The following is a 12,881-nucleotide window of genomic DNA, read 5'->3' as shown; positions in this document are numbered from 1 at the left end:
AAATTGTTGTTAGCTCGAGCCACGAGCTATAGCGAATTGAGCCGAGCTGACTCGCTTTTTTCACGAGCCACAAAAACAGGCTCGGCTCAGGCTCGTTCTAAGCGTCGAGCCAATACGAGGCGAACCGAGCTGCTGCGAGACCCGAGCCAGCTCGTCGAGCTCGAGCTTTTTTTCGGCCCCATTGACAACAATCGTATAAATGCTACTATAGCTAGTCAATAGTCACATTCAACAGTAGCAAGAGACTGCAAGAGTCGTTCCAGTATATTTTGTGTTTTGGAAGATAAAAACCGGTAGCAACGACCTCTAAAGATCGACGAGGAACACAGTAACAACAAGGGGCACAGCAAAAGATGGCGATGCAAGCATATACTCGTAGTAGCCTGTAGAGTGTAGCCATTACATGTCAGTTGCATGCTGGACTACCTACCTACCCGAACTACAATCACGAAGCCCATTATTCCTGACTAATAATTCTTGCAACAAAGAAAGCGAAAACCAGCATCTCCTCAAGGAAAACTCAGGTACACGAACCGACTCCAAAATGGACTGACACTAACGCCGAGCGCTCCATCCAGCTGCATGCCGCAAGGAAACTCAGTGGATTCCACCGCTGCCGGATCCGGACCCAGAGCCACCGCCACCACCAGAGCCGCCTTGCGATCCGCCGCCACCGCCGCCGCCACCGCCGGCACCGATTCCCGCCGCGTAACCTGAACCCCAGGACCCGTCGCTGCCGGCCTCGCCCTTGCCTCCGCCAAGGCCACCTCCAGTCCCGTAGCTTGGAGCTCCGGCTGCGCCACCGCCATGTCCACCGCCAGCGCCGGAACCACCACCGGTAGCATCAGCGGCGCCGCCATTGTAGTAGCCATCGGACGACGGTGCCAATGCGACGCCACTCTCGCCCTGGCCCTTGCCAACGCCTCCACCGGCACCAGAACCGTAGGCGCCGTCGGCACCACCGCCCATGCCCCCACCGGCGCCCTTGCCCTCAGCGTTGGCGTAGTTGCCACTGCTGGGGCCAGAGGCTGCGGTGGAACTGGTGCCAGAACCATAGCCCGACCCACCGCCGGACCCGGATCCACCGTTGGTGCCACCTCCTCCGCCCTGTCCCCCACCACCGCCGCCCGCTACGCTGGAGACGAAATTGTTCCACCAGTCCCCGCCACCCTTGCCTATGCCGTAGCCACCGCCACCGCCAGACCCACCGCCGTACCCAGCAGCCCCGGTCGATCCGGAGCCGCCGCCTCCACCGCCTCCGCCTCCTCCGGCAGACGCATAGCTCCCTAGCCTAACTACCCTCGCTGCATCGGAGAACCCAACGCTCACGAGGACGGCCAAGCCAAGGGCCACGAGCTTGGTGCTGGTGGTAGCCATTGCCAGTGAGCGAGTCCAGGTGGAGTCGATGATGACCCGCTGCATTGCATTGCATGGGTATTTATAGCTGCGGCCTGCGGGGGGGTCGTGCATGAACGCGATGTTTCACGGTGGTTCCCCCGCCCGTGTTGGGTTGGCAGATGGGTGTCCATGTGCGATGAGATCTGATCAGGGCGGGCGAGAGAGCTCTGTTGACCACGTATCGATAAAGAAACCATTAGCATATATCGTCTGATGCCAATTGCATTGATTGTTGCAGCACTGTAGAAATCGATCTCTCTGGAATTAATTAGCTAGCAGTTGCTTTGGTTTCTGTCAAAACTAGAGATTCCCATCGTCGGCAACAGTGATATTACTGCACGGGACATTATTAGATAGTACGCCATATCACTGTTCGACTTCAGATTCACGATACGGACACGGTACCCCACAGCTATAGCTATAGTATATATATGACCGTGCTATACTATACTGACGTAGCGAGTAGAGCTCAGCTATTAATAAAGGCCGGTACGGCATGCAGCTCAGCCTTTGACTCGTACTTATTCTGCGGCGCGCGACCTCGGATTCAACGCCTGCAGCTGACGCCAGGCACTGTAGGCAATTTCTTTGAGCAGAGCGCAGTAAACGCGTGGCCACGTGAAGTCGTCGCAAACAACAAGCTAGAGACCGATGAACTGGTAAAACTACACGGAAGCATCAACCAATGTATAGTTGACCTAGGATTTCGTATAGTCGATTCTCCGACGTTCAAGGCCCGAAAAGATTGCCCATCAAGAACAGGAAGCAAGCGGCAAATCTCGTACCCATCTTGATCGATTATCGTCTGATCTGATGCGTACACTGGTACTCCTTCCGATGCAAGTGCCCGGCTTGATAACTTGGCTAGAATAATAAAGAGCATCCATTCAACACTCCACTCCATATAGTACTAATCTATGGTGTACGTAATATCGATCGGGCGAGCGAGGCGACCCATGAACGTGCAAGCTAGATAATTTGGATCGATGTGAAGTCAAGTGAGTAATCATGGATCCAGCCAGCAGGTTCCGTTAATCGTGGCTGTATTATTTTCCTGAGACAGAGAAGTCAGAATCGATAGGGTATCCATGCGGCCGGCGCTGGAATACACGCGCGGCCCTACATAACCATACGAGCGAGACACCATAACTTATTTCCACTATAAGGGCTACTTTGAAAATCCCAATTTCCCACGGGATTCTCATTTTTCTAAGGGAAATTAGTTCATTTTTCCCTTGGGAAAATGAGAATCCCGTGTGAAATTGGGGTTTCCAAACTAGCCGTAAGAGCTAGTTTGAGAAATCCATTTTTCCAAAGAATTTTATTTTCTCAAGAAAAGTTAGTTTATTTTCTCTTATAAAAATGAAAATCCCTTTGTTAGAAAATAGGGTTTTCAAACTAGACCTAATAGTTAAAAAAAATCATCCGATTCTCAAAACATTTCAATTTTTTCTCTATAGTGGGCGCTGTCGACCCTGGGTTTAATTTCTGTTGTAGACTTGTTCTCAAATGCTATGAATTAAGAACAATGCAACATAAAATGTTAAATATCAAACCCCTTCGTCCTTCAGAACATTATTTCCCTTCGGATATAATGAATTTCGGACGAAGGTTGTGAAGAAAAAGATTTCATGAGAACAATAAACAACGAGGAAAAATTTATATACTAGATAGGAAAAATAATACAAACATTATCATCAACTCCCTTTTATTTATATTATTACATTCACAATAACAAATCACAAATGTACCTTCGGTTTGACAGAAAGTAAAGGTACAGACGTGATGTAAAAAGCGAATGCCAAGTCAGCGTGAACAGTACGGGAGTACTGTTCATCTATTTATAGGCACGAGACGCAGCCCGTGTAAAATTACATTAATGCCCTTTACTTTTATCAATAACTCTATAGTAATTCTTCGAGGTCTAATTTGGCTTTTCATCTTTAAGTCGGTTCCCCTTTTTTGTTGTCATGCCGAAGCTCTTCTGCACATAGCTTCGTGATCGTTTCATCCTTAGTCATGATTGTTTTCCATTTCAGTCAAGCTTCGTCTTGACCATGCTCTTGTATACCCGTAACCTGATTCCGAAGATACCTGCTTGCATACTTGGAAAATATTGTCAAATCATGTTTTTGAGGACCTTCGGAAGCCGAAGGCCCCCAACAGTAGCCCCTCGCAATATTAGTTTGCTGTAATGATAAATTCATATTGCGATATGGACGAAGGCCTTAAGCCGAAGGTCCGAAAAAACACCTTCTCTTTGCTAGAATAGCAACAGCCTTTAACAAGCGGGACCCTCCAGTTTTCAACGCACTCGGTGTATAAATAAGAGCTCATCACGAGTTTATCTGGCACACTCTCTTGCCAACTGCTTTTACTCACCCAACTGTTAGCCTGCGCGCAACAATACTTGCTTGGCTTTTTAGATTTTTAAGCTTCGGTTTCGAGAGCACTTTCTCAGCGTTTGCGAGGATGTCTGAAGATAAAAAAGCTGTTGGTGATTCGAAGCTAAGTCTTTCTGAGGAGATGCATCTGGGCTTTCTTCAATCAATGTCGAAGACTAATACAGAGAAGATTACTAAAGAAATTTTGGAGGGTTTATCTGAAGATACCGGCGACAGTGACAGTTATGATGTGGATAGTGGTGACGAAGATTCCGAAGATCGACCTTGGCGACCAAGCCATGCGGTTTTTGGTAAATCAAGTATTAAAGAAAATCATCTTGTCAATATGAGGGGCAGATATTTCCGGGACTTGTCCGTTGTGAGGGCTGATGAAGGAGAGAAGACTTGTCCGACTCCTGAGGAGAATGAAGTCGTGGTATTCCGAGGCTTCTTGAAAGTTGGGCTACGATTTCCCTTAAGCAGTTTTGTTATAGAAATACTGAAGATATTTGAAATCTACCTTCACCAACTTACCCCCGAAGCAATCATAAGGATGAATATCTTTGTGTGGGCCGTGAGAAGCCAAGGTTTGGAACCTAATGCGAAAAGTTTCTGCAACATACATGAATTGTTGTACGAGACAAAACCCTGGGGTAAAGAACAGTATCACAACAATTTTGGCTGCTACAGCTTCGGCTCCCGGTCTGGGTCAAGCTGCCCCGTGCCTTCCTTTCGAAAGAGGTGGCCCGGCGACTGGATGACGAAATGGTTTTACGTGAAGAATGACTTGGAATAACAGGAAGATATAAAAAGGATCATTATGCGTCCCATCTGGCAATGCTTCGGCCTGCGGAGGCCGAAGGTGGAAATGAATGAAGCAGCCGAAGAATGCCAGAGAGCCTTCGGTGTTGTTTGCTCTTTTATTAGGACAAGGGATTTGGTCCAAGAACACATTGCCTTCAGAGTATGGCCACTTGTGGAAAAATGGGAAATGCCGAAGGAAACCATTAAAGAAACTGACGAAGGTGGACTAGTCAGGCTGAAATACACATTTAAATATGGAGATAAATTCGTTGAGCCGGATGATGACTGGTTAAAAAGTATTGAGGCCATCAGTGATGAATTGCTTGGCGTATACTCAAAGGTCGAAGATACTGCATTATCAGCGGCCTTCGGAGGCCGAAAGAGGAAGAGGCTCAATCGAGTATTTGATGCAATTGGGTTTGTCTACCCCGACTACCGCTATCCAGTGCGGGGTGAAAAAAGAAAGAATACATCTTCGACGAAAGAAACTGCTCCAACCGCTCCTAGCGAGCCGGCGCCGAAGAGGAGAAGGGTAAAAGTTCTCACACACCGGCCACGTTATATTGAACCGGCCATAGTGCCTGCATTTATCGGTGGGACTCCTTCGGCCACTGAAGCTAAAGAGAGAGCTCCCCTGCGAAATACTGAAGTGCTGGCCGAAGTGCCAGTGACTGAAAAAATAGAAGAAATGAAGGCTGAAGAAACGAGGGCTGAAGAAACGAGGGCTGAAGAAGTAAAGACATCAGAAGTCTTGAGTCCTTCGGCAAAAACTGAGGCAACAAAAATCCATAAGGGTCCAGCAGTGACCCCTAAAAGAAAAAGGATGGTTAACGTGCTAGATGTTTTAGAGACAATCAAATCTTCAAGCACAACTCCAAAGAAAATTGCTAAAACTTCCGAAGTGCACACAGAAACCTTTGACGCTGAAGCTTCAAAGCCACAGTCTGAAACTGAAGCCGAGCCTTCAGAGCCCGCCAAGGTGAGATCCTTGGAAGCTGAAAAAACAGAAATGGCGGAACAAATTTTGAGTGAGGAAACTGGCACTGCTGCCCCCGAAGCATCTTCCAAAATACATGATTATATTATACGACATGCTTCGGGGAAGAAATTATCTGAAGAAGAGATTTTTGAAGCTAATCACTATGCCCGAGAACTGAAGTATCCGAAAGGGGCCTTAGTATTCAACGGCACAGATGAAGATGACTTCTTATATTGCCTCCCAGACAACAAAGAAGTATCTGTTTGCCGGGAGATGGCTAGAAGTATGGGGTTCCCGAAGCTTGAAGCTGGGCTCTGCGCTATGACGAAGGACGATCTTGCAGATAGCCTTGCATATAATAGTCTGAAGGTATGAGAATTGTATATTTGGAAATTTGTAATTTTGGAATCATTCTTTTATTCTTATACTAATTCCTTTTTCATATAGGGTTTAATACTGAGCAACGCTTTGAGAGCGCAAAAGAATGCCGAAGACGAGAGCTATAATATTGCTTTCAACAACCTACGAACAGAGGTTATTAAGCTGAGAAATGAAGCTTTGGAAAAAGATAAAATTCTGCTTACACTGGTGGTCAAAATAAAGGAAGACGAAGCTACCTCTAAGGCTCAAGCTGAAGCCCAAAAACGCGAAATTCAGGATCTTCGGAAACAGCTGGCCAGAGCTAAAGAAGAACGCATACTTGAAGAAACAAAACGAGAACTTAGTGAACAATGGGCAAGTCATTTGGAAATAAATGTTGAAGAGCTTCGTGCTTCCAAGAAAAGGTGCTATGATAAATCCATAGAGTGTGTTACGAAGATAAAATCCAGCTTCGCTAGCGTTGGCGCATTCTCTAGCAAAGAAAATTTCACAAGGGGGAATCCAGAAGGCCCGATTGAATGGATCAGTCACGAAGCTGAGGCGTTCGAGGAAATTTTGAATAGCCGCGGAGACATATGTGCTTTTTCAGGCGCCAGGGGGATTGCTACTGTTTTGGAAAGAAAAGGCTGTGATCATGTGAAATCTTTAGCGCAATCCGAAATTGCCTTGTCTTCCGAAGATATAAAGGACCCCTCGGCCGAAGCAAGCCTAGTTGGTTGAAAATTTTTCACCGACATCTGGGACAATGGCGGCCGAGAAATGGCTCAAGAAATCATTCAGAAAAGTGAAAAAGGCATCCATGATGCTAGGAAGGTAGCAGAGGCTACTGAGAAAAGCGCAGAGCCCGAAGGGCAAATAGGTATTAACTAGTGGTTTTTATTCTGTTGTAATTTTTTATTTCAAACTTTGTTCGCGGTTTGTAATAGTAATATAGTCGTATCCTCTCCTCCCTCAGAACCTGCTGAGGCATCTCCGGGCCCCCACCCGAAGGGGGACGACGAAATTAGAAAAATGGTCGAAGCCATCATGGACAAAGTTGTCGATCAGCTACTGAACGAAGCTGCAGAAGTAGTTCTTCGGGAAGATTAAATACTATTGTAAAAACATTTGGAATGTAACATGTGTAATACTTTGTAACTTTGAATGTAATATATAATTTATTTATGGTTCAATTCTTTACGATGCATGAAATTTTGCATACATACTGTTTTTTGAGCCTTCGGCGAAAAAACACCTTCCCTTCTTTTCATGCTTCGTGAAGAAAATCTTTTATATATCACAACAATTTCCATACTCCTCTGATGAAGAATATCCAAGCTTTGTGAAAACATTATCCGAAGCTATAAAAAAGCTTTATGTTGTCTCTCTAATGAAGCTATACTTCTTCTCAATTTATCTTGTGCCTTAGCACGATTTTCTCTTTTCCAAAACATTCTCCGAAGATCAATACTGTATCCCCTTCTTGTTCAATATGCAATATGTTGTATGATGCTTATGTTATGCAAAATGATGTGATGATGTTATGTTATGCAAAATGAAATTTGTGCCGAAGATACACACATCTCCGCAATAGAACACACAATCTTTTTATATCAGCGCTGACTTTTCGCTGTAAGCCTCCCTTAGGAGCTTCTTCACCTTTTACTTCAGCGGAATCAGCGTTTATTTTTCGCTGTAAGCCTCCCTTAGGAGCTTCTTCGCCTTTTACTTTCAGCGGAATCAGCGTTTATTTTTCGCTGTAAGCCTCCCTTAGGAGCTTCTTCGCCTTTTACTTTCAGCGGAATCAACGCTTATTTTTCGTTGTAGGCTCAGAAAACTTACACTGCGCTCCCTTAGGAACGACTTTTTACTGCTTCAAATAAATTGCACTGTGTCCCTTAGAACAAATTTTTGATAATTCAAAGGTCCTTCGTGCCACCATAAATTCTTATGCTTCGGCAACTCAAGCCTATGGAGAAGATATATTTTCATTATGGCAAAAGGCGAAACTGTTACAAGAAATTGAAAAACGATAAAAGACACTTAGACTTCCCATAATTGTTCCTTATTAACAAAAAAGTAATACTGAATGTGAAAATGCGAAAAAACTGTTGTTGAGGTAGGGTATCTGTCAGTAAATGTGCTTCGACTCTGGCACAGTGCTATTGACTGTGCGAGCTTCGGACTCCTCTCTGAAGTCCCTCTGAATGTGAGTGTGTTGACTCCCTTCTGGCTGCTGACCTCGCTGCGTTGGTGGTGGCGGTGGAGGCTGTTGCCAAGATGCTTGGGGTTGACTTGCCGAAGCAACAGAAGCTGTAGAGTGATTGCCTACATATTCTGGAATGTAAGGCGAATGGTACGAAGAAGTGTGCATGACCTGCTTCGGCTGACTCTGTTGTGCTGCAACTTCTGCTATCTCCTTTTGCTTCTGGATGGTGACATGACACATCCTAGTGGTATGGCCCTTGTCTACACCACAGAATAAGCAGTAAATTCTTCTTGGCTGATCCCCAAATCTTCCCCCGAAGCCCCTGGCGCCTCTGCCCCTTGGCGCTGGCGGCCGAACAGAGCTTTGCTGTTGCCCCGAAGCTTGCGAGGAGTGTTGTGGCCTTTGCTGTTGGCTTCCTCTATCATCACTTTGAGTGGAGTTATGAATTGACCTGACGTGCCTCGGATGAAATCTTCCTCCGAAGCCCCTGGTCATTTCAGAGAACCTAAATGCTTCCTCCCTTCTTTGGCGGAAGTCATTATCAGCTCGGATATACTCGTCCATCTTCTGGAGAAGCTTCTCCAAAGTTTGTGGTGGCTTCCTGGCAAAGTATCGCGCTAAAGGTCCCGGCCGAAGTCCCTTAATCATGGCCTCAATGACAATTTCATTGGGCACTGTTGGCGCCTGTGCCCTCAGACGCAGAAACCTTCGGACATACGCCTGAAGGTATTCTTCGTGGTCCTGAGTACACTGGAATAAAGCTTGAGCAGTAACTGGCTTCGTCTGAAACCCTTGGAAGCTGGTTATCAACATATCCTTCAGCTTCTGCCATGAGGTGATTGTCCCTGGCCGAAGAGAGGAGTACCAGGTTTGAGCGACACTCTTGACGGCCATGACAAAAGACTTTGCCATGACTGCAGTATTTCCACCATACGAAGATATGGTTGCTTCATAGCTCATCAAGAATTGCTTCGGGTCTGTATGACCGTCGTACAAGGGGAGCTAGGGTGGCTTGTAAGACTGGGGCCATGGTGTAGCCTGCAATTCTGTTGATAGGGGAGAAGCATCATCAAAAGCAAAATTTCCATGATGGAAATCTTCATACCAGTCATCCTCATTGTAGAAGCCCTCCTGATGAAGCTCTCTGCGCGGAGGCCTTCGGTTCTGGTCATCCTGAGCAAGATGACGAACCTCTTCCGAAGCTTCATCTATCTGCCTCTGGAGATCAGCCAGTCGAGCCATCTTCTCCTTTTTTCGTTGCACCTGTTGATGGAACATCTCCAGGTTTTGGATTTCCTGGTCCAAGTCGTCCTCCGGAGGCATTGGACTGGTGGCCTTCCCCTTCTGTCTTCGGGCCTCCCTAAGAGAAAGGACGTCTTGATTGGGGTCCAGCGGCTGCAGAGTGGCAGCCCCTGTCGCTGAAGCTTTTTTCGGCGGCATGACAAAGGTGATGCTTGCCGAAGGTGTTCAAAGCTCAAGAGATGGAAGTGAGTTCACCGGAGGTGGGCGCCAATGTTGTAGACTTATTCTCAAATGCTATGAATTAAGAACAAGGGAACATAAAATGTTAAATATCAAACCCCTTCGTCCTTCAGAACATTATTTCCCTTCGGATATAATGAATTTCGGACGAAGGTTGTGAAGAAAAAGCTTTCATGAGAACAATAAACAACGAGGAAAAATTTATATACTAGATAGGAAAAATAATACAAACATTATCATCAACTCCCTTTTATTTATATTATTACATTCACAATAACAAATCACAAATGTACCTTCGGTTTGACGGAAAGTAAAGGTACAGACGTGATGTAAAAAGCGAATGCCAAGTCAGCGTGAACAGTACGGGAGTACTGTTCATCTATTTATAGGCACGGGACGCAGCCCGTGTAAAATTACATTAATGCCCTTTACTTTTATCAATAACTCTATAGTAATTCTTCGAGGTCTAATTTGGCTTTTCATCTTTAAGTCGGTTCCCCTTTTTGTTGTCATGCCGAAGCTCTTCTGCACATAGCTTCGTGATCGTTTCATCCTTAGTCATGATTGTTTTCCATTTCAGTCAAGCTTCGTCTTGACTATGCTCTTGTATACCCGCAACCTGATTCCGAAGATACCTGCTTGCATACTTGGAAAACATTGTCAAATCATGTTTTTGAGGACCTTCGGAAGCCGAAGGCCCCCAACAATTTCCTTTTTCCTATTTTTTATAATATATATATATATATATGTTGGCTACCTAAGCTAAAGACACTTTTGCAGATCCATTTCCTATATGGCAAGAGCCTACTTGACATATATCAAAGGGATTGCGGGTTCAAGAGGGAAGTTACTTTCTCATGGAGAAAGACATACCTTATGAAAGCGTGCTTGTCCCTGTTTATTTCATCATTTCATGTCTATTATAAAATTTCCAAAGTGGGCGATACAATTGATTAATTCTCAGATGGGCCACTTTTTTTAATGATTCTGTTTCTAACATAAAATACCATCTTGCAAATTGGTTGTTGATAGGGCAAAAGAAAGAATATGGTGCGATCGATGGGCATTCCTTATTTAAGGTGCTCAGACCTTTGCCTTTTGCCTCCTGGATTTTTCAATACTATTTGAATTCGAACACTATTTGGACTAAGATCATTGATCTAAAGTATTTGAACAATAAACCAAATATGTTTTGGTGCTCAAATATTGGGACTTCCGAAAGGGATCCTTTGGGCAGCCTGAAGCCCATATGAGGGTTAGGTGGAAGATTGGCTACATGGAGCAGATTCGATTCTGGGAGGACCATTGGTTTGAGAATTTGAAATATGGAGTCTTTATATTATTAATAATGAAAGACGAGCTACGATTTTCGAGGTTTGGGATGGTGTTAATCTCTGTGTCTGCGCAGATTATGGAATATGGGATGAGTTGTGTGTTATTGCCACAGGTATTATCATATCGGTAGTTAATAATCAAGTGATTTGGACGTTTGGTTCTAACGGTAATTTCTCGGTTCAATCTCTTTACGATGTGATCAGCTTTAGGCTTTGTTCGTTTCATCCCTAATCCATGGGTTTGATAAAAACGAACACGACCTTAGAGGGGTTCATCCTGTTTTTGTGCCTACTATTTGGAAGCTCAGCATTCCCCCTAGGGTTCAAAATTTTTATGGCGGATTTCTAACAATAGAATTCTCACTCGGGATAATGTTTCAAAGTGAAAACCAGTTAGGGCTAGTATGGAAACTCAAATCCCCTTCGAGATTGAAGGGGATTGGAGAGGAAATTAGTTCATTTCCACCTCAATCCCCTCCAATCCCGAAGGGATTTTGAGGTTCCCAAAGTAGCCCTTAATGACATGTCTTGCCTCTTCTGTACAAAAAATGAATCGGTCTGCCACCTTCTTTTTGACTATTGTGTGGCGTCTTGGTTGTGGAGAGAAATTAATGACATTTTTAATTGGAACATGAATCATGATTTTTGATTCCGTAGCTCGGTTGTGGGTTAGCAATAAGAAAAATATAGTTAAAAATATGGTAAGTGCAACAACGATGTGGTGTATTTGGAAAACATACAACACACTATGTGGTGTACAAGCAGAGTTGGTTGGAGGAGTTGAATTACTGCAGTGGCACTTTGGAGGCAAGCTCGGTGCGACCGACAGAAATTGGTTGGAAGCAGGAGTCCAGTTTGGTGGTGTTGTCAATGGAGGAACATCAACTAGGTTGTGATCTTGTAGCAGGAAGTATGAGGAGCATGGTGAGTTACATTTAGTTCGAAAATCTTTTGTGAGCTAGATGTTATGATTGTATGCGGGCACGCTTTCGAATATGCATAGACCTTAACATTGTGAAACTGTGAACGCTTTATTATGAAATAAATCAGGGGAAACCTTTTCTCTAAAAATAAAATAAACACACTAGCTAGCATGTTACATAGGAGTATATGTTAAGAGCATCTTTTGATCTATTTGGATGATCTACAATTAAAAGTAAAGTGAAGGATCGAATATGCGACTAGAGGGTGAATGGGAGTCTATAGAATTTTTACACTCAGGACAACTTTGTCTTGAATCCTAAAGTCACACCTTGACCTCTAAAACTTCAAACAGTAGGGACAAACATGAGCCTAACAAAATAAATGGATAAAAACGGACACAAAAAGACAAAACGACCTAAAACTGACGTAAGACCCCAAAATCTTATTATGTAAACTTAGTGAAACTCTCCAAAGGTTTTAAATTACAATATCTTTGAATTAGAATCTTCTTTGAAGTTACAACTCCTAAAATAAATATTTTTCTCTAATAAAAGAGTAAATAAAATATTTATATATGAAATAAGTTATTCCTTCGTTGAACTATATAGTTATGAGAACTCTCTAGAGGAGGACTTAAGTTAAAAGCACATATTGATAAAGGTTATACATTGTAATTTATTTTATTACAATAAATATTTCTAGGCGTAGGAATTATTTATCTAAAGGCAATGCTTAAATAAACAAATAAAAATGTGTATTCTTGCATCTCATGTTGGCTATTTTATAATGATGCATCATACTAAACACATAATTGAATTCAAATTTAGACTTGAAAAAAGAAATTAGAAATCAGAAAATAAAAAGAAAAAACAGAATTCCTGCTCCTGGGCCAAGTCCCACGTTTTTGGCCCATCCCAGCCACACTCACCAGCTAGCCCAACACCCTGGCCATTCCCTTGGTTTATTTCGTATGTCTGACGTGTTGGGCTCGTCCCGCATCCACACGT

General features: G+C 44.0%; 1 protein-coding gene across 1 annotated transcript; it reads right to left on the bottom strand.

The window, feature by feature from the left end:
• Positions 1–233: 233 nt before the first annotated feature.
• Positions 234–1,412, bottom strand: LOC101027116 (uncharacterized). Its single transcript, NM_001112011.2, has one exon. It carries the CDS (start codon positions 1,375–1,377, stop codon positions 598–600), a length of 780 nt encoding a protein of 259 aa, NP_001105481.2. The 5' UTR covers positions 1,378–1,412; the 3' UTR covers positions 234–597.
• Positions 1,413–12,881: the final 11,469 nt, after the last annotated feature.

This window comes from Zea mays, chromosome 5, assembly GCF_902167145.1.
Source record: "Zea mays cultivar B73 chromosome 5, Zm-B73-REFERENCE-NAM-5.0, whole genome shotgun sequence".
In the NCBI taxonomy this organism is placed as follows: domain Eukaryota; kingdom Viridiplantae; phylum Streptophyta; class Magnoliopsida; order Poales; family Poaceae; genus Zea; species Zea mays.
Note: the sequence above shows the minus strand (reverse complement) of the source record. Positions and strands in the feature narration are given on the sequence as shown.

Coding starts and splice junctions, on each gene's coding strand:
- LOC101027116 (NM_001112011.2), bottom strand. CDS start 1,377: ATGGCTACCACCAGCACCAAGCTCGTGGCCCTTGGCTTGGCCGTCCTC.